This window comes from Mus musculus, chromosome 11 (genome assembly GCF_000001635.26).
Source record: "Mus musculus strain C57BL/6J chromosome 11, GRCm38.p6 C57BL/6J".
Lineage (NCBI taxonomy): Eukaryota > Metazoa > Chordata > Mammalia > Rodentia > Muridae > Mus > Mus musculus.
Window position 1 is genome coordinate 109,228,449 of NC_000077.6, and position 20,925 is coordinate 109,249,373.

The 20,925-nt window shown below is 47.2% G+C and overlaps 1 protein-coding gene across 3 annotated transcripts in view; it reads right to left on the reverse strand.

The window, feature by feature from the left end:
• Rgs9 (regulator of G-protein signaling 9) overlaps positions 1–20,925 on the reverse strand; it is a 72,834-nt gene that overhangs the window by 3,101 nt on the left and 48,808 nt on the right. For 2 of the 3 annotated variants that reach the window (XM_011248828.2, NM_011268.2), the window contains 7 exons: positions 20,531–20,592; positions 19,616–19,729; positions 18,005–18,120; positions 12,402–12,489; positions 11,006–11,144; positions 9,646–9,731; positions 7,452–7,569 (listed from right to left, as the gene is read on the reverse strand). In XM_011248828.2, coding sequence (XP_011247130.1) covers positions 7,452–7,569; positions 9,646–9,731; positions 11,006–11,144; positions 12,402–12,489; positions 18,005–18,120; positions 19,616–19,729; positions 20,531–20,592 — 723 coding nt within the window. Of the gene's footprint in view, positions 1–1,406; positions 7,570–9,645; positions 9,732–11,005; positions 11,145–12,401; positions 12,490–18,004; positions 18,121–19,615; positions 19,730–20,530; positions 20,593–20,925 lie in introns of those variants that run through there. The other variant, NM_001165934.1, reaches the window with a different exon arrangement.

Below are 20,925 nucleotides of genomic sequence, written 5' to 3' on the forward strand. Positions count from 1 at the left end.
CCCTGGCAAAGATTTAGGGGCTGGAATCCTAGCACCTGCCAAGGTAGCCCCTCAGACTGGGCAGGGGAAACTGAGGGGGGTGGAAGGTTGTGTGTAAAACCTGAGGCGCTCACAGGAACGAAGCAGTGCTACAAGAAGAGGTGATTCTGAGACTCAGCAGAGAAACAGGAAGGATCTCATTGTCCCGGCCATCATGGCCCCAGAGTCCAGAGTGTGGGGGCAGAAGGGGAGGGTGTGGCATCTCTTCAGCTCCAGGAACCCAAAGGAGCTTTTCCAAGTTGGGCAAGAAAATTAAAGTTGAGATTTCACTGGGCTCTTCACTGTCACCTCTTCCTTTGTAGGCCACAAGGGTCAATTGGTGTGGGCTGCTGGGTCCCTTCTAAAGGCCTGCTGTAGTTATTTACCACGGGAAAGCCTGGCATAGACAGAAGTCCTAAGGAGAGGTGGGTGGTATCCTAGGAGCAGCGGAACCACTACTGCTTCCAAGAGAGGCCTAGAAAGAACTACAATAAGGAACAAACTTTCTCTGCAGCAACCACCCAGATGGCTTTGCTCAGACCTTAAGACTGAAGGAGGCTGCCTGAACCCTGGGCAGGAGGCTACCGGCTTCAGAGTAAGGCCCGGTCTTGAGGTCATTCAAACAATCCAGACCCGGTGTAAAGTCAGCTAGACTCAAGGACAGCTGTGGGGAATGATCTCATTTGTTACACAGCAATAGAAAATGAAGACAATGACAAAATGTGCTTCTGAGCCTAGGTGTGTGACCCAAAAAGCCCCTGCTCTCCCTACTAACACGTGTTGCCATCATATTGCCTGTGTGGTTTCTATGTCCTGGAAAGTGAACTAAGAGAGAAAGGAGAGAGGAGGGGGGCAGGGTAAGGTACCCACTAAGTGCATTTGAACCTCTCTGCCTTGGAATGTGTCATGAACCCCTGAGATCACCCCACCTTACAGATAACCCTGAGGCTCCTGGAGACAAAGGGACTTAACCAAGATCATGTGACTTGACTGCTCCTTTCTCCTCCTCTTCCCTTCCCTCTCTCCCTCCTCCCCATCTCACTCCTTCCCTAGAGTCACCTCCCTTTCAGAATGAATGACAAGACAGGTTAAGGAAGTCGGCCGCTGTCTTCCCTCCATCACTTACCTGGCCTGAGATGGTCTCTTCTGGGCAAATGACCACTTTCCTGGTTGGTGCAGGATATTTTTTTTCTCCCCTAGCTCTTTCTCACAGGAAACCGTGAGTCTCCACTCTGTTCCTTCCCATGGAGGCCTGAGCTTGAACTCTGTAACCCAGCTCTCCAGGCCATGCACCTTCTACCAATGATACGAGCAGCAAGCAGTGGCGTGCGTGCAAGACAAGTGAAGAGCGCAGAAATGCAACAGAACACAGACAAAGTAGAACCTGGTTTAGAACTGGTGCGAGCAGCTTTTCTTTTTATTGTTGTGCGTGGAAACAGAGAGAGGGATGGCAGGAGCATGAAATGAGGCAGCACATTATAACAGGAAGACACAATCACAGAGTTTTTAATGGAAGACAAGGCAGATGGTTCAGCGTCCCTACTCATTCTTGCTCCATTAGAATCTAGCTGAGAAATCAAAGACCGGTGGCTGAGTTCAGAATGCAAGGACCCAGCCCCCTTCAGTCTCTTCCTGTCATCCCCTCCCCCTCTTCTCCAAGAGCAAGTAAAGCTGGTCCCATAAAAGACAACTTAGGTGACCATGTCATTTCTTTAGCTAGTCATCCCACTGAACACAGTCTAGCGCAAGACCATCCTACTGGGACTGACCCTTGATTCAGCCATAGATTGTGGAGATGAAGGTCTGCTGGTCCTGACATTGTTACTCATGAGTCCTCTCTTAGAAGCTGTAACTAGAGGATGTAATACCTCAAACATAACCTAATGCTGTCTAGAGATCACAGAGGACACGGAGGCAGCAGAGGGCTAAGACGGTTTGGGATGATAACGATTTAAGCGTGGCTCAGTTTATACATAAACCAAAAGAATAACAGGTCACCGTGTTGAACAGCACTGACAGAAGGAAGCAGCAGCTTACTTCGAGACCACAAAGCGTACAGGGAGTGTAATCGGTATGGTGGTAAAAGTAGTAGTGGTGATCATGGTGATGGCGGTGGTGATGAGGCTGTTTCTGTTACGGTGGTAGTGGTGGCGGTAGAGATGGTGGTGGAGGTGATGGGAAAGTTGATTCGGATGGTGAAGATGGTGGGAACGGTGGTGGAGAGTGATGGTAACAGGGATTGTTACAATGGTAGTGACAGGGTGATGGCGATGACGATGATGACGATGACCACGATGGTGATGATAGTGATGACGATGGGAATGGTACTGATGGTGACAGTGATTGGGATGATAATGATGATGCTGCTGCTGCTGGTGATGATGGTGAAATGATGGGGATGGTGATTGGGATGATGGTGGTGATGGTGATGGTGGTTATAGTCGTGATAATGATGTTAGTAGCAGTGATGGTAAGGATGATGATTTTGGTGGTGACAAGGTAGCAATCCAAATTTGTTGAGTGTTTCTGATGTGCTGGCCATGATTCTAAGTACCTTAGCCCTTATTTTCCTGCCCCTGGCTCTTGCACCTTTTACTTAATACCCACAGTGAAAGCAATGTTTTCTGTAAGAGTCAAACAGGAGAATAGAATCCTACAAAGGAAATGTTAGGACCTTAGAAAATAATATAATCTAGCATAGTTAGCCCCCATGGGCAGAGAAGCTTGTGATGTGGTTAAATTCTGCCATTAAGAAATTGAGAGGGTGTCTGAGGACACGACACAATAAATGCTATTGTAGTGATTTAAATACAGTAATAGCATTATCTGAGTATGTGCTATGTGAGATATAAATGGGTCCTGAGGGGCTACTGTTAGCTTTGCTCATGGTGACAACTTAGCAGGAGCCATTGCCATCTTTGGAGCTGTGGCATCAACTACAGATGCTCTTCCAACACCTAAGAATTAGAAAGGAATATCCAGGACCTTTGCCACCAAGCCCATGAATCTTCTTATCGATCTTGAGACAGCACCGTCAGACTCAGGCTCTGACACTGGGGTGGGGCAGGAGTGAGAGGGGGAAAGAGCTGAAGCTCATAGTTGAGTTACTCTGAGGCCACCCAGACATGAAGTCCTGGGAGCTGGATGGTAAATAGGGCCTGCCAGGATGGGCAGTCCAGGTTACCCATTGGTCCTAATCACGCATACCAACTACCTACCCTAGGGCTCCTCTAGTCACCTTAAAGTCTTTACTCTTCCACACGGTAGTGGTTCCTGCAATGGCCTCGCAATGCATCACGGGGCTCCCCTGTAATTCAACTGCCCAAGCTCTTGTCTTTCCTGTTAACTGTAAGTAGGCAATAGGGGCCTCTCTCCTCTCTTCTCCTCACCACAGTCCCTGACTGCAGCACCCGTACAATGCTTGGCATGGAACAGAGACGGGATAGCATTGTGGAAAGATGAATGGTTGTAACACACAGAAGAAAACTGGTATCTGAACCTGAACCTCTTCCTATTTGTTTGTTCTTTGTGTTTGTTGGGAAAGGGTCTCACTACACATCTCCGGCCATCCTGGAAGCCATATGTAAAGCAGGCTTGCCTCTAACTCATAGAAACCTGCATCCCCCTGCCTCTCCGGTGCTCGGTTTAAAGGTGAGTGCACTACCACGCCTGACCTAAGCCTGACACATCTTCTGATCTCACATCTCCAGAAAGCTTCTCTCGGGTCAGACGATTCTCTCTCCACTCTGGCTTAAGTTTTAAACACAGACAAATCCTAATCACACTCTGGCTCATGGTACAGCCATTTGCACCCACACATTTTCCCTGAGGACAAAGACCACTTTGCATATTTTTTATCCCCCATAATCTTCTACTGATCCTTATTTTTAAAAAAAGAAAAAGCAAAACTGTTCTTTAAGAGCCACTGGCGGTGGTACATACCCGTAGTCCCTGCACTTTGGAGGCAGATGCAGGCAGAGCTCTGTGAGTTCAAGGCCACTCCAGTAGACATAGGGAGTTCCAGTCCAGCCAGAGCTACATAGTAAGACCTTGACTCAAAACTAAATTATATATATGTATAAGTATATATTCTAGCCTCTACTTACATACATTCTCTCCTCCTCCTCTTCCTCCAATTATTGTGGATAATTAATTGCTGCCATCTTGTACCTATCCTTTGGTAATGTCCAGACCTCTATATCTTCACCCACTGAGCAGAGAGCGCTCTCCTACTCTACTGCCCCTGACCCTCACTGATCCTAGGACCTCGTACCTCCAACGCTGAGTAGATCCCTATATATGTGGGACAGAACCAGAAACAGCACACTGTTGTCTTTCAGAGAATGACAGATTTGAGAAACACAAGTGTGGGGAGTGGGGCAGCAGATGGAGAGACCAAATATGAGCAGGATCTAGGCAGTCATGCCCTGAGGAGCTCGAGACAAACTCATTGGTTCCACCATGCTGCTGGCGAGATCTCAGCTCATGTGGACTGATTAGAAGGGACAGCAAACATTCTCTGGCTTCATGCTTCCCCAACTCCCCCACTTAAGTAGGCCAAACAGCAGGAGAGCTGGGTAAACACGCATCCTCCCTGGAGTCTTAGAGGGGCAGCGCCTGAACCTGCATAGCCAAGCATGAAATAACTTTGATGTCTCCAACGTTAGCCTGAAAAATTCATGCGCATCTTGCATTCTATTTCATAATATATTTATGGTTGTTTTAATGTAAATTTTTAAAAATTACCGAAATTTCCTCCTCCTATTCTAAATATTCAAGTAAAATTGGTATCCCAGTTTTACAGAGTGATCTAGAGAGAGCCTCTCTTTCCACAAATGAGTTGGAAGCAGAGAGGCCTTGTGAGTTGCTCAGAACTACATGGCTTGTGATAGAACTAGGACCAGGGCCCAACAGTCTTCCTCAGAATTCAGAGTTCTTTCCATCTATCCATTATTCATCCATTCTTCCTTCCATCCATTCTCTCACTCATTCATTTATTCATTTATTCATTCATTCATCCATCCATCTAGTCATGTGACACACATGTATAGAACTTGCTAGGTATTGCATTAGACTCCAAGAGGGAAGCTAGATTCTTGTCCCTCTCTTCAGTTTATAAACTGAAGCTTCTGCTGGAGAACACCAATATAAATATTCAAAAGAATATTTTAAAAGCAGTTCTCTTGGTAACATCTCAGAGTAACTTGTGAACCTTGGAAGTGCTTGTTCTCCTCTTTGGGGCTGGGATTATCTTGGTAGCAGGAAACCAATGAAGGCAAACTACTTGTATTGGCTAGACAGTCTTGAGTGATCTGGCATGCCCACGCCCCTCAGCCCCACCCATATCTCTTGGCTGGCCACTCCCATCTCTTTCAGCCCCGCCCACCTCTCTTGGCTGTCCCCACCCACCTCTCGTCTTGTCTTATACCATTTCTTCCTCATTCACCAAACTCCATCCACCTGGCTCTTCAGTTCACTCTGACTCATTCCCCACACCTGGGCTTTGTCCTTATTGTCCCTCTCTCTGTGGAATGTTCTCCTTGCTTGGTCCACACCCTGTGACAATTCTTTCTCATCTTCTGTTCCTCTGTCACTGTTTCAAAGAGGCGTAAGTCTACTCGGAACGCAATTTCCTTATCATGCTATCATACTCATTCCCTTTGTAACCTATTCAACAGGTTTTATCCTGTTTTTAGTTAACAATTACTACAGTGAACACAATTTTATACACTTCCTGAATCCATGTATTTTTCAATGGGACTCTGACATATTTTTACTAAAAAAAAAATAGAGTTCATTTCCCTACTCACTTTCCCTGCTTGGACACGGGGTCTCATGTAGCTCAGGCTGGCCTCAAATTTATTATGCATTTAATGATGAACTTGAACTCATAATAGTCCTGCCTTCACCTCCCGAGGTCTGGGATTAGAGGTGTGCACCACCATCTTTGGTTTTATATGGTGCCAGAGATTGAACCCATGACTTTATGCATGGAAAGCAAACACTCTACCCAGCTATCTGTATCCCCAGCCCTGATTCCTCACTTCTCTAATCTAGGAGGCCTTTGTGGCTTTCTCTGGCCAAGAAAAGATGGATGAAACCATGGGAAGCCATAGGCATGCACGTATCTCTATTTTGTCCCTTGTAATTCTGCCACCACCCTAAGACCACACCTAGGCAGGGCTGTTGGAGGACGAGGCACACGAAGCAGAGAAGACATGTCCTGTCCCTGCCAGCTTCAGCTTCTGCAAGCCAAACTCCAGACATAGGGGAAAACCAAGCCGAGAAACAATAGAGCGGCGGAGATGACCCCGTCCGTATGAACAATAAATGCTCACTACAGCGTGCCACTCAAGTGTGTGGCCCACTGCTGTGCCACCAGTGCTACCTGATAGTTTAACTTCTTTTGTCAGACCTGGACACTACAAGCTCTATAAGAGAAGAGCAGTGTTGCTTTTGTTCATCCAAGCCCCGCGCATAGTAGGTACTCAATAAGTGTGTGGAATGTGTGACTGACTGTTCCTACTTTAGAAGACTGATCTCTTACACTAGTCTTGTTCTCCTTTGCATAATTAAGGGGTATTTATCTTCAAATATAACCTTGTCGGACCTCAAGGCATGGAATGAGCTGCCCCTGAGTGCTGAGATAGCAAAGTCTATAACTATGGAGAAAGGTAGTTCCGAAATCTAGCAAATATTGCCAGAAGTATATATGATACGGATCTGATACATCCTTCCCCTGGCCACAACCAGCATTGCCTTTCTCTCTTCTTTAGCCAAAGAGATACCCTCAACAGGACATTTCGCCTTGTCTCCTCTGGCCTGAGTCTTTCATTCCTATAAGCTATTGATTCATACGTTATGCCCAAGGGGATAGAAAAATAGAAAGAAAATAAATCACCATGGCTAAGAACAAGCTCACTAGGAAAAGTGTCTCTCCCTAGGCAGATGTAGCAGGAGAGACCATGGAAGGGCCTTATAAGAGCCCTGTGGACAGATCACAAGCAGATTCAGAAGTGGCATCTAAATTAGAGAGGTGGGGTGAGAAGTTTCACACAGCTATTCTAAAGACACGCTCCTGCAAAAGCAACCTTGGAGGGTACAGGGTCAGTTTCTTGATAAGGTAGCACACAATGTGTTTTCTCCTATGCTTCTCACACATGTGCTCCCTAAAGCAATGTGGCTGGGCACTGCCACTAACTTGGTGACCTGGAGTAGGAAAACAAAGCCAGGTAACCCTTGATCTGGGAAGTCCCCTCTGAACTCTGAACACTACATTTTGCTGACCTTCTAAATGCTACTCCTTTTGGGGGTGGTGGGGGGCGTAAGCCTCTCCTACGTGCACGACTCCCACCCCGACCCCAGGAAACAGACATTCATTTAGGAGGCAGCTCCTTTTTGAGTTGGCTCCTGCGGTCCAGCTTGCTCATGACCTGGGTGATGTCCACGGTGTTGGCTGCTTCTCGAGCTTTCTCTTCTTCTTCCAGCTGCCGCAGAATGACAGGGCTTGGGCTGGAGCGTAGGTGACGCCTCATAAATGGGAGGGTGGAGCTACAAAGAAATGCAATCAAGTGGTTGGTAGGAAACCACATCACTTGCCCAGTGATACCCAGTGACACCCAGTGACACCCAGTGAAACCAACATGCCTATGGGAGATTGGGCTAGAAGGTTAGAGTTTGGACGCGTCCCCTCATTTTCCCAGTGACCTTCCAAGGGTTCCAGAACTATGGCTCAACAGAGGATGGGACCATAGTGAATACAACTGCCACCAGACTTCATAGGAGGCATGAGGAAGACGTTTTGGTTGAAGATAACGGTTACAGACACACCTTCTACTGTGATGAGTGATCAATTTGTTATATCAATGCAATATCTTCAAGATCTCAAAGTGATCTCTGAAAGATCTTCAAAGAAGAGGGCACGGGGTGTTAGGTGATTGGCACCTGAGAGCTCATGTCTTGAGGAAGAAGAACACTTGTTTAAAAAGCCAGGCTCCAAGGGTATGGTGATAGCTCCCTTGACAGTGTAAGGACCAGAACTTGGTCCCCAGAACCCATATAAAAACAAACAGAAAACCCATTGTGGTGGTTAGTGTTGTTTTATTTAAAAAGAAAAAGAAAGGAAGGAAGGAAGGAAGGAAGGAAGGAAGGAAGGAAGGAAGGAAGGAAGAAAGAAAGAAAGAAAGAAAGAAAGGAGGGAGGGAGGGAGGAAAGAAGGAAGAAAGGAGGGAGGGAGGGAGGGAAGAAGGAAGGAAGAAAGGAGGGAGGGAGGGAGGGAGGAAGGAAGAAGAAAGAAAGAAAGAAAGAAAGAAAGAAAGAAAGAAAGAAAGAAAGAAAAGAAGGGAGGGAGGAAGGAAGGAAGGAAGGAAGGAAGAAGAAAGAAAGAAAGAAAGAAAGAAAGAAAGAAAGAAAGAAAAGAAAAGAAAAGAAGGGAGGAAGGGAGGAAGGAAGGAAGAAAGGAGGGAGGGAGGGAGGGAGGAAGGAAGAAGAAAGAAAGAAAGGAAGAAAGAAAGAAAGGAAGAAAGAAAGAAAGAGGAGAGGAGAGGAGAGGAGAGGAGAGGAGAGGAGAGGAGAGGAGAGGAGAGGAGAGGAGAGGAAAGGAAAGGAGCCAGGGATATGTTTGTATGGTATGGTGTGGGGGAAAGGGATTCTTCCACGGGCGATGCAGAGGCATCCCTTCCCCTTGAGGGACCAGCCTCGTGATGGTATAGAATAGAGTTTATTCAGGGCTGTCATCCTCAAGGACAAGGTAGCCTATTCTCTCCTAAACTCCTTTGATAATCTGGCTCACTGCCCCCCTCCCCACTACACTTTTGCCCCCGCATCTGAGTTGACTGAAGATGCTGGAATTGGCCCCAGAATTGGTTGAACAAATAGGAATATTTATTAACCACGGGGGGGGGTGGGCTGGGGCAGGGTGTGGGGGGGGGGAGGGAATACGGCCCACAAATAACTCTGTTTTGAAAAAAAAATCCTCTGGCGGACTTTCACCACTTTGTTCAAGCTGTTATTCCTTCCTCTTTAAATCTTTAAATCATCCTTATGTCCCCCAAAAAAGAGTTCAATTCACTCCTCAGAACTTGGCATCATCCACTGTTCCAGTGTCTCTATAAGATGAGGTGATGGAAATTTCCAACTAGTTAAGGGACTTCTAAGAAGTAGTCCCCAGAGGTTCCAACACTTGGACTGTTACTGTTTGCTTCTCCTGCCCTGCATTTCTCTCAGTGCACAATTCCCCACCCCTCTCTCTGGTCTGGAAACAATAGAGATACAAGGGCGTACCTTAATTAATTCTTATTCATCAGTTTGGTGGTAGTGAGGTGGAGGGTAATAAAACAAAACAACAACAGAAAGCACTCAGATGTTCCATTTGCGATACTCATAATTATTGGTCTGATAATCGGGGCCCTTCAGAGAAACAAAACTTAGCTTCCCAGAGGCAATTACTAGGGAAACTTGCTGGAGGGCATTTCTAAGCAAATGAGGCACTCATTCACTGCACAAGCCTTTCCAGCCCCCAACATTGTCATCAAGCAAATCGCTCTACTCCTGCCATTTCATGGAAAGAGAGCCTCACGTCTCTCAAGTAAACAGCAGGCAGCCAGTGATTAAAGACGTTCCACTTGCCTTCTCTTGGTGGTTTCCTGGGGCTCGATAGCTTTGGCCAGCATTTCTTTATAGATTGGAGATTTCAAATAGCGTGCGTAAGAATCCTGGTGGGAACAAGAGGAGAACAGAGGCAGTGATCTGAGAGAAGGGATGGATGGGCAGAGTCCAGTGTGCTGCAATTTCTTAGCTCTTCCCCTGATAGGACTGCCAAGTTAAGGGCATCTGCTTCCTTGAATGCAGGGTGTTCAGGAAGGTGTGTTGAGAGCTGTGGTTCTCAGGTGTGGTACCCAAGACCAGGCAATGCCAAATTCTCCCAGAGAACTCCAATGCACATTCTCGGGACCACCCCAGTCCTACCTAGTCATGAACCCCAAGGATGCTGGGGAACTCAGCCACCTGAGTCTTTAGGACCACAATTCATATCCATCCCCCAACAAGAGATAAGATGGCATTAACCTTCCATCCTTAGTTGCCATGGAGAGAGAGCCCACTTCTAACCCCATTCATACCCGTTTCTGCCTGGTAGGAAGGAAGATAGATGATACTGCGCAAAATGCTGAAAGGACCAGGGTTTAGGCTGTACTTAGGGAGGGTGGAGCTTCCTAGGATCTGAGCAGGGTAGGAGCTGGAAACTCCACTCGCAACTAACATGGGAAATACCCACCACAGCAACCCAGCAACTGAGAACAGTCTCAAAGATCTATTGAATCCTAGAGACTGGTTGGCGATAGTAGCAATTATGAGAAGTAGAATGGAATCTGGGCCTAGGGATAGAGAGGACAGTGAGTCATGTGGCTTGTCACCACATGGCTCTAGAGAGTCTAGAGTCCACTGCAGACATACAGCATTCCTTTTACGAGGTGCCTCAGTCTCACCAGCCCACACGTGTAGCAGGAGGTTTGTGGGTCTGTGCACATCCATACTAAAGGCTAAGAGCCAGGCATCTGGGTCTGTCAGAGCAGGAGCGGAGCGCTGAGACCTCAGGCAAGCCCTGACTCGGGAGGAGCCTCCCTCGGGATCTTTTGAAGGACAAATGTCTTGCTTTACGCAGAGACTCTGCCCTATAAGCTTTCAACTGCTCTCCACAGTTTCCCTAATCTGTCTTACTGTCCCTGATCTACCTGCAACATACGGTCAGCACAAGGAGCCCATAGATACAGACAGCTTCTAAGGGGATTTCCAAGACCAGAGGAGCTGTGGGGCTCAAGGAGGTCTAGGCTGGTGGATAAGAGGAAGAAACAGCTGGCCGGTCTGTCTCCTACTACTAGCAACAAAGTATCCACATGTCACCTCCCCTTTCCCACATCTAAGGAGCTTTCCTGGTAACTGTGAAGGGGGCTCCCTGGCCACCCACCATCCTCAGCACAGGCCTGCCTACCTTCTTCATGAGCATGTAAATGTGGGTCTGCGCTGCATCCAGTACATAGCGGTGGGGGTGTCTGAGCCCCTTCACGGTGATGTCCATGGTTTTGCCGTCTATGTTGATCCACCGCCTCGCACCTGGGGCCAGGAACAGCCTACAGAGGAAGGGAAGTGTCCGTCAAAGGAGATAGCCGAGGTGCACGGGTGCAAAGGGTAAGGAGCCCCGAGACAGGCCCAGGCTGGTTAGGAGATACTGAAGACTTTACACTTTGAAGAGGTTGGTGGGCTTTTCCCAGATGCCAGGATAAGATCATGGCAGACTTGAGAATGGAATGTTTAACCTTGATGTTCTAGGAGAGCAAGCCAGAAGCTGGTGGGATAGACAGAGGTGGGTGAGACCTTTGCAATTTAGGGTAGAATTGACTTCTAGGGAGACTGGAGAAATAGCTCAACAGAGCACTTACTGTTCTGGCAGAGGACCCAGAACCCATATTGGGAGCTGTGACTCCAGCTCCAGGGTAATCCAGAACCCCCTTCTGGACCTTGAAACCATTGATAACACTGAGCACGGGTGTACAAGAGCACACACGCACCTGCGCACACACACACACATATAAAAATAAAATATTTTTTTAAAACCCCACCTCCTGCTTAACCTTCTGTCTTACCCTCCAACCTAGGGCCAACCTGAAGCCAGGTCCAGACACCTCTAAAATGGCATTCTGGAACCTCTACTCTCCCATGGCCCAGGCTAGGCAAATTTGATGATGAATCTTTAATGCTGACTAGAGAGGATGGGCAGCCATAATCCCAGCTCCCATGGCGTGACTGTCTTAGCAACGAAGCCAGCAACCCCAAAGTTGGCTGAGATTCTCAAGTCCTGTAGCTCTGTGTAAGGTTTGGCACAGGGCCATCTCTGAGGCTCTAGGTCAGAAAGACTCACACTGTTACTAGAGCGAGTCAGTGGAGGCTAGAATGAGGGTAGGGAATCCTGTTCACACTTGCACCCCAAACTGAGATTGCAATCTCACATACATGAAGATGTCTCTTCCCTTTACTGTCTTGTGTTTAAGACGGCCCCCACCACACCACACCACACCACACACACACACACACACACACACACACACACACACACACACACTAATCACACTGTGGTTCTGTGTGGCTTGCTCTCATAATCCCTGGACACAAACCAATGGGAACAGGAAAATTCCACATCCACCTCAGTTGGCTTCCTTCAGAGAAATGCACAAACCTCCCAAACATCAGGGAAGCATTCATGGCATAGTGGGTCCAATGGCTAATGCTGGCCAGAGCCCAGACAGCCACCAGGGTGTGTGACCTCCCCAAACTCTCATTCCAGCCCACACCCTTGAGGGAGGCTTCCCCCAGGACTCGGCAAGCCTTACTTGTAGATCTCCTCTGCTTTCTCCTTGACCTTGGACTGATCGCCGTACTTCAGGTCCTCACAGGCTTCCCAGAATCCTAGGTTCTCCCCTGCATGAGGAAGATAGCCCACGAAGATGAAAGCCGGGCAGGAAATGAGTGGAGAGAAGAGGAGAGAAAGGTCAGGTGGGCTCCGCTCAGTTGAGTGTCTTCCTGCAAGACGAGTCACTGAGCACTGGGACATCGAACGACTCCATGTTGACTGAGAGTACGAGCCATGTCTCACTTCCGGGATGAGTGAATTGTTGGGTCTCAGCAATGGCGTGACTCGTGAGCCATAAACTGGATTGGCTGCCAGCATGTTTAACGAGATTATCCACTCACGACGTGGATGCTGTTCTGCCCTCCAACGATACATCCTAATCTCTGCCATGTTCTTTTTCTAAATTGGTATTTGTTTGTTTATTGGTGGGCGGGCATGGGTGTAGAGGTTAAAGGTTGAATTATGCAGTTGGTCGTCTTCATCATGTGGGTCCCAGGGACTGAACTGAAGTCACCAGGCTGAGCGGCAAACGCCTTTACCCACCGAACCATCCTACCAGCGCCCATATTCTTTCTGGCCGAGAACTTATCTATAGCAAACACTTCCCGAACAATTCACACAGGCTCATGAGCATGGATGACTTCACTCTACAGCTTCCTACGCTCTGCTGCGTCTCATGCCCATGTGACTCCTGCCTGTTTTGGTTGACTGTGCCCAGGGACCCCCACCTTCTGTACACCACCATCTTCCCGCCCAAAAGTCCTTGGACTATTTGAAAGCTGATAGCAGATGCTTAGAAGATACCTGACTACTAGGGGTGCTTAATGTCATGAGAACCAGAGAGATTTTGTTCCTCTAGACTGAGAGAGAGAAAAGAAAACAGACCCCCAAAATCCTTAACCTCTTGCCAATTTCACATTTACTCCCCAGTGCTTGGCTGAACCCAAAAAGCATCAGGATGTGTTGGTACAAGGATTCTAGTGATGCCACGTATCAATTACACCTGAGAAAATAAAGATGGTGTCATCAGTAAGCAAGTAACAGGGTGTGTGTGTGTGTGTGTGTGTGTGTGTGTGTGTGTGTGTGTGTACATACACACTCACACTCTGAAGTGCTGTGGTGCCGTTTAATAGGAAAGAAAACCTTCTCCTCTGCTTCCACAGTGTTTCCTGAGAGCCCCCAGTTATGTCAGACGGGCAGAAGCTGCACAACTCCACACTAGCTAGAATTTGTCCCATAACCAGAGGCACATATTCTTTGGACAGAAATCACAGGCCAATGTTTTTCTTCATTAATCTATTGTTGTGACATCCACACCTCTTGCTTATTGAAAGTTAATCACTTATAACTAGATTAAATGAGCAATTATTCATAAACGTCAAAAGGTAAAAAAAACAACTCAAAATGGCACAGAGGAGGATCACCCGTGATATACCGACACATCTGCCGTGAAAGAATCTCTTAGCTTCGGCTGCCAACTGGAAACAACCCAGAGTTATCTGAGCGAATCTCAATGGGGGGAGGGGGATTGCCTCAATTACACTGGCCTGTGCTATATCTGTGGGCATTTTCTTGATTGATTATTGATAGAAGAGGGCCCGGTTCACTGCGGTGGGCCTGGACTGTATAAGAAGTGTAACTAAACACTAGCCTGGAAACAAGCCAATGAGCAGTACTTCTCTGTGGTTTCTGTTTCAGCTCCTGCTTGACTTCTTGCCTCTACTTCCCTCGGTGATGCACTGTGATCTGAAAATATGAACGAGGTAAACTCTTTCCTCCACAGGTTGTTTTGGGTGGTGGTGGTTTTTATCACAGCAGCAGACGGCAAGGTAGAACATGGTGTTCTATGAACCTTGAAGGCATCATGGAGGTTTGAATGAGAATACCCCCCCCCCATCCATAGGACCATCAATTGGAATACCTGGTCATCAGGGGGTATTACTACTTGAAAAGATTAGGATTTGTGGCCTTGTTGGAGGAAGCGTGTCTGTGGGGATGGGCTTTGAGATTTCAAAAAGCCCATTCCACACCCAGAGCCGCTCTCTTCCTGCTGACTGCGAATCCAGTGGCTGACTGAGCTCTTATCTGGAAGAACTCTCAGCCACTTCTCCAGCACCATGTCTGCCTGTAAGCCACCGTGCTCCCCACTGTAATGGTAAGGGACTTAACCTCTGTCAGCCAGGCCGATTAAATGCTTTCTTTTATGAGGTGTTGTGGTATGGGGTCTCTTCACAGCAATGGCATGCTGAGTAGAACAGAGGTTACAAGTAGCTCAGACACTGATCCTACGATTACACTGGCATGAGGAACCTAAAGCTGTCAAACTAAGAGAGGCATGTGTGGCATGGCAGCCACCGAGGGGTGGGCGAATAGGAGGTTAGTAATTAAGTACACAGTTTCAGCTTGAGACAACATCCTAGAAACCCAGACACATTGATTGCTCAGTGAACAGTGGCACTCAAATGGTTAAAATGGTACATTTTTGTGTTACATATATTTTACTAAGTAAAAAACAATTAAGGTGGGCACAGAGGCCTACCTGTAATCCTCCTACCCTTTGGGGAGGTAGAGGCAGCTGGATAGCCATATCAGCCATATCAGTGAGACCTGGGTTCAATTGAGAGCCCCTGACTTCATGACTAATGACTAAGACAGAGAATGACCAAAGAAGACTCCTGGGGTCAATTTCTCAGGCTTCCACACTCAATGGCAGACATGTGTTCAAGCACCTACATATACATGTATGCACTCACAGGAGTATTTATACACACTCATTTTAAAACGTTAAATAAACACCTTAAAACACATATAAGATTTCACTGCAGTATTCATAAAGCCCAAAGCCAAATTCAAGGGTTGGAGAGATGGTTCCATGGGTACAAGCATTTGTTGCTCTTTCAGAGGACCCAGGTTCAAGTCCCAACACCCACATGGTGGCTCACAACCATCTATAACTCTAGTTCTAGAGGACCAGCTCACCTCTTCTGGCCTCTGTGAGTACCAGACATGCACACAGACTTACAAACATACCTGCAAGCAAAACACCCACAGACATAAGTTTAAAAAAATAACCTAAAAAATCCCATGATGGATGAATACAGGTGGTACGCACAGACAATGGACCTGATACAGCCATAAAGAAGAGTGTAGAACACCAAGTAAGAAAAGGTCACACACTGTACGGTCCCCATCACAAGAAGCACGTGGAATACCCAAATCCACGGAGACTGAGGGAGAGGAGTGTGCAGCATGCCATGGTGAGGGAAGAACTGAAAATGACCTACCATGGGTAAGGCATTCCTCCCTGAGCTGTTACAGAATTAGCTAGTGTTGGCAGTTGTACGGTTCGGTGAATATATAAGATGACGCAAGACATCAAAGCCACTGGATTGAGCCCAGGGTGGTGGGCTACACAATTCTATTGCTTCAGAGACTGAGGCAGGAGGATCACGAGTTTGAGGCCAGCCTGGGCTACCCAGAGAGCTGCTGTCTCAAAACCAAACAACAACAACAACAGAACACTTGGAAGACAGAGGCAGGAGGACTTGGACGTCAGGTTCACCCTCAGCCACACAGTGAATCTGAGGTCAGCCTGGGTTATATGAAACTTCAATTTAAAGGTGGGGGTGGGGGTGGGGATGAATCGCATATGGGTCATACCTAAGTTTTAAGTTTTTAATTAAATAAGAAAACCAATGGTTTGTGTTCCCTGTTCATACATGAATCCCTCTGACGCTCCTCAGGAGACTGACTATATAATACGGTTTCAGAGATGCAAGGAAAATTTTCTAGATGCTTGCTTTTATCAAGGGATGCATGGCTGAAGCTCAGCATGCTACTTTACTTACTGTCCACTAGATGGCACCATTTCCACTTAGTCACGGGGCGCCGAGGCGCCCGCTCCTGTTCCATCCATCTTTCGGAGGGCTATTACATTTATGCGATTTGGCTTGCTTAGAGAGAATGATTTACAGCAAGCCATGTTCTAATGCAATGCTCTGTATCGGGCCGCCATCCAGACTAAAGCACGTCCAGTATGACTCGCTTCAGAAGCAGGGCCCCAGACTAACTGCTTTAGGGTAATCAGCCTTGGAGTCTCAAACCCAATCACGGAGCTCCCCGGTGATGGGAATGGACAAACAGATAAAATAAATCGCATAAAAGCCAATTTGTCGGCAAAGGTGGCAAAGAAATTGAACGTGTAATTGGTTCTAATCCGGCCTCAGTGTGTTCCCGGATGTTTCTCAGTGGATGAGACACCCAGAGACAGACCTCCTCCACTAAAGCCCGCATCCTCTGAAGGCTTGGAAGAAACCAGGGCAAGAGGTTACACTTCAATCACCAAGGAAGCTTTCAAGACCACAGCGACTGCAACTCAGTCCAATTAAAAAGGCATCTGGGTCCGGGGTGGACACGAGTTTAACATATCTGTGCAGGGCTGGAGATGGTTTTGTGGTTTAGCACTGGCTCCTCTTCCAGGATCGGTTCAATTCCCAGCACCCATATGGCCGCTCACAACCCTTTGTAACTCCAATTCTGGGGAATATGACACCCCTTCCGGCCTGGATGGGCACTGCATGCATATGGTATACAGAAATACATATTGGGGTGTGGGTGTGTGTGTGTGTGTGTGTGTGTGTGTGTGTGTGTGTGTGTGTGTGTAAAATAAAATAAATCTAAAAGATATGCATGGTTGGGTTGAATCTACAGAACATCTAAGCTAAAGGCAATAGGACTTCCAAAGAGCCTGGGAAGCTTAGCTTGTTCAGCTTCCTGGCCTTTGAAGATGTACTTAGGTGAGGGTAGAGGGCCAGAGGCCAGGGAAATGGGTTAGAAGAACTCTGGGCAATGAAATGAGGGAAACCAAGAACGGATGGAGAATTCCCTGGGAATTGTGAGTGAGGCTAAGGAGATTGTAGAAAAGATGTTAACATTCCCTGGTGCTATACACACACACACACACACACACACACACACACACACACACACACACACACACACCTCAGAATGCAGTGACTTTCTGAGCCTATGGAAAATGAAGGTCCTGGACCCAGGTTAGACTCTTACTCCTGGGAAAGCAGGAGATCCTGTTTAGACCTTAACAAGGTATGGAAGCACCCACTGCAAAACTCCTAAAAGTCTAGGCTGGCCATGAAAGGGAGAGTAACTTTTTTTAAAAGACTCGTGCTGGAAGGAGGGGCTGCTTAGTCCCTGAAGTCTTTGCCATGCACCCACCAAGCTGTGGGTTCGAGCTTCAGCACCCTTTAACACCAAGTAGAGGGTCTCATGCATGTTCCCAGCACTTGGGATGGAGAGTCAAAAGAACCAAGAGGTAGCCTGGGCTACACGTAATCCTGTCTCAGAGAGGAGGGAAGGGGAGGGAGAGAAGAGGAATTAAAAGAAAGGGAGGGAGGAAGGGAGGGAAGGAGGAAGGTAGGAAAGAACAGAGGTAGGGAGGGATGGAGGGAGGGAAGGAGGGAGGGAGGAAGGGAAAGAGGGAGGAAAGAAGGAAGGAAGGAAGGAAGGAAGGAAGGAAGGAAGGAAGGAAGGAAGGAAGGAAGGAAGGAAGGAAAGAGAACTCACCACTAAATTCCTTCTTGAGAAAGTACTGGAAGCTCTGCCGACCCTTGGGGTCTCGAATCAGTTCGCTGAAGTTGAAAGCCCATCTCTCCACTCGCATCTTGGTTGGGATCTCCACCCTGCAAGGATGGTGACTGGTAAATGTGGCACTCCCTGGGAGACAGGGGCTGTACTTAGCCTCAGTGGGAGTGATAGGTCTACCAACCTTCATGAGGTCCTTGGCCAATGTCTCCACCTGATCCCAGTTTTGCTCTGCCCCCTAGCCTCTGCATAGACACACAATCCAAGTTGCCACTTACTAGGAGGACACAGCCTCCAAGTCCCCTGGGGTTCACACCAGAGATGTGGCCTCCCAGAGCTGAGGGAGAGTCACAACCCAGTGGATCCCTGTTCTTCAGGGGTAAAGATCCCCGTCATAAAACAATCTATGAAGGCTCAGGCTGCCACCTTCAAGCCAGGTTAGAATTCCAGTGACATATTGGTCCCTGGATGCTGTGGTCACAGCTACCAGTCAGCATCTGTCACTCACCAAGACTTCCCTTTTACCCTGAATGTGCACGAATGTTTGTGACAGCATTTGTCATGATAGTTACCACTTGGGAAAAGCCCAAATGTCCTTCTCTAGACAGACGGGTTCACACAGGGAAGTTTGTTTATACAAAACTGAAACAAAATGCTACATCCTGCTACAGTGTGAATAAACTCTGAAAGTTTAGCAGGAAGTGAAAAATGCCCAATGAAAGACCACACATCCTATGATGTCATTTACAGGAAGCATCTAGAATAGAAGAATACGGATAATCAGAAAATAGATTGACCACTGACCATCTAGGGGGAGGGCAGGGAGTGGAGATTTGGGGGCACCAACAACTAGAGGGTGCAGATTTGTTTTTAAAACATTGTGGTAGAGATTATATTCCCCTGTCAATATAACAAAATTTTAACTGTACACTTTAAATGGGTAAATTGTATGACATATGAATTACAACTCAAAAAAAAAAAAACTCAAACTTGATATAGGGCCTGGTGTATACCAGGTTGGCTTTGAACCTGCTATGTAGCTCAGGAACCTTGAATGCCTGATCCTCCTGCCTCCCAGGTGCTGGGGTTACAGGTGCACCATTATATTGTGTTGGGGGTCAAATCTGAGGCTTCATGAATTCTAGACACTCTACCAACTGAACCACAGACCACCCTAAAATAAAGCACATTTTGGGCTGAGGAGATGGCTCAGTGGATAAAGCATTTGCTATAAAAGTGTGAAAACCACTTTGGGTCTCCAGAACTCATGTAAAAACCTAGCAGGTGTGGTAGCCGCCTGTAAACTGCCCCCTCAGGAGGCAGAGACGGGATCCCCAGGGAAAGCTAGCTAGGTAGACTAGCCAGAACTGGAGAACTATGGGCTCAGTGAGAGACCACCACTTAATAAACAAAGTGTAGATGGGTGGAAGGAAGACATCTGATACCAGCCTAAGGCCTCCATACACATGAACACATGGACCCACACACCTGGTCTCAATCATACACACGTGCAAACACATCACACACATACACTCGACAAAATAAAATCAAACAAACCAGATTTGTTAAAATTTCAATGTTTGAAATACATACAATTTGGCATTTAAATCCCAGAACTGGGTGTCGTCTGTTATCCAAGGATTGCTTGGAAGGCAGCCGGACATGATGGCGTCATTGGACGAGAACTGCTCGCTGTACTTGACAATTCTGAAAAGCAGATAGAAAGAGGGCTTCCTAGAAATCCAACCCAGAGAGCCCGGATAATTCCATGGCATAATTGGCCTGCCTGGCCTCTCTTCTGGTATCGGCTTAGTTACATGTCTATTACTGTCTTCTCAGAAAAAAATGTGTGACAGCCCTGGGATGGGAAGCTATTTAGAGAGATCTGTCCTAGTGTGATAGTGCTGTTTTTCTTCCAGTCCTGTCCCCTTGTCAATTTTCTGTCCCTAGTTCAAACATGGCTTTGTCACATGTCATAGGAAGATTTTACATTCCAAAGTTGACTCAATCTGTGTCTTGGTGTCCATTTTAGAAGCTGCAATTGTCACAGATGAACCAAGACCACTGATCTTCTAGATTCCACCTCTGGAACCAATAATGCCTATGTTTGGGAACTTCAGTGCACTACTGGAAACCCTTTGGCCTCAAGCTAAGTGGGGCCTTCTGAGTTCATGCATTTCCTGATGTCTGAGACAGAAGCAATGCTCTTATCTGTGTGCAAGGAGAACCACGGGTTCTTGCCATGAATTCTGCCCATAGCCATAGGCTTACTTTTAGGGAAGATGGATCATTTTTTAAAAAAACTATTAATTTGGGAAGGTATAAAGGCTATCTGAAGATTTTTATGAGACCCTGACCTGTAACCTAATGTTGGAAGTCAGCAGTGACAAAATATGGTTCATTGGAACCTACGGTCAGTTTTCACGTTGCCTGTCATGTTTGACTTAAAGCAGACATTCTCTTACACACCTATCATTCGTGATTTAGCAAGACAAATCAGGGACATACCCTCCAAGAGACACCGAAGACTTCACTGTGGACCTCATTAAGGCCTGTTGGTAATACATGATCTGGAAAGAGAGACGGCTGTTAGAAGACAGCTGTGATTGTTAGTCACGACTCGGGAATCACTTGACAGACAGACAGACAGACCTCTGGGGATGTCTATGTGGGGATTTCTAGACTGGGTTGTGATGGGAGGCCCCACCCTTAAAGTGAACAGCACCAGGCCACAGGCCGGGCTCCAGGATTGAAGACACCGAGGAAAGTCAGCTGAGCAGCAACTGCATTCATAGCTCTCTGTTTCTTGACTGTGGATGCCCTGTGACCAGCTGCCTTGTGCAGTGCTGCTGTGACTCCCGCTTGCTCCCATGGTGGACTGTATCCCCCTAGAACTGTGAGCC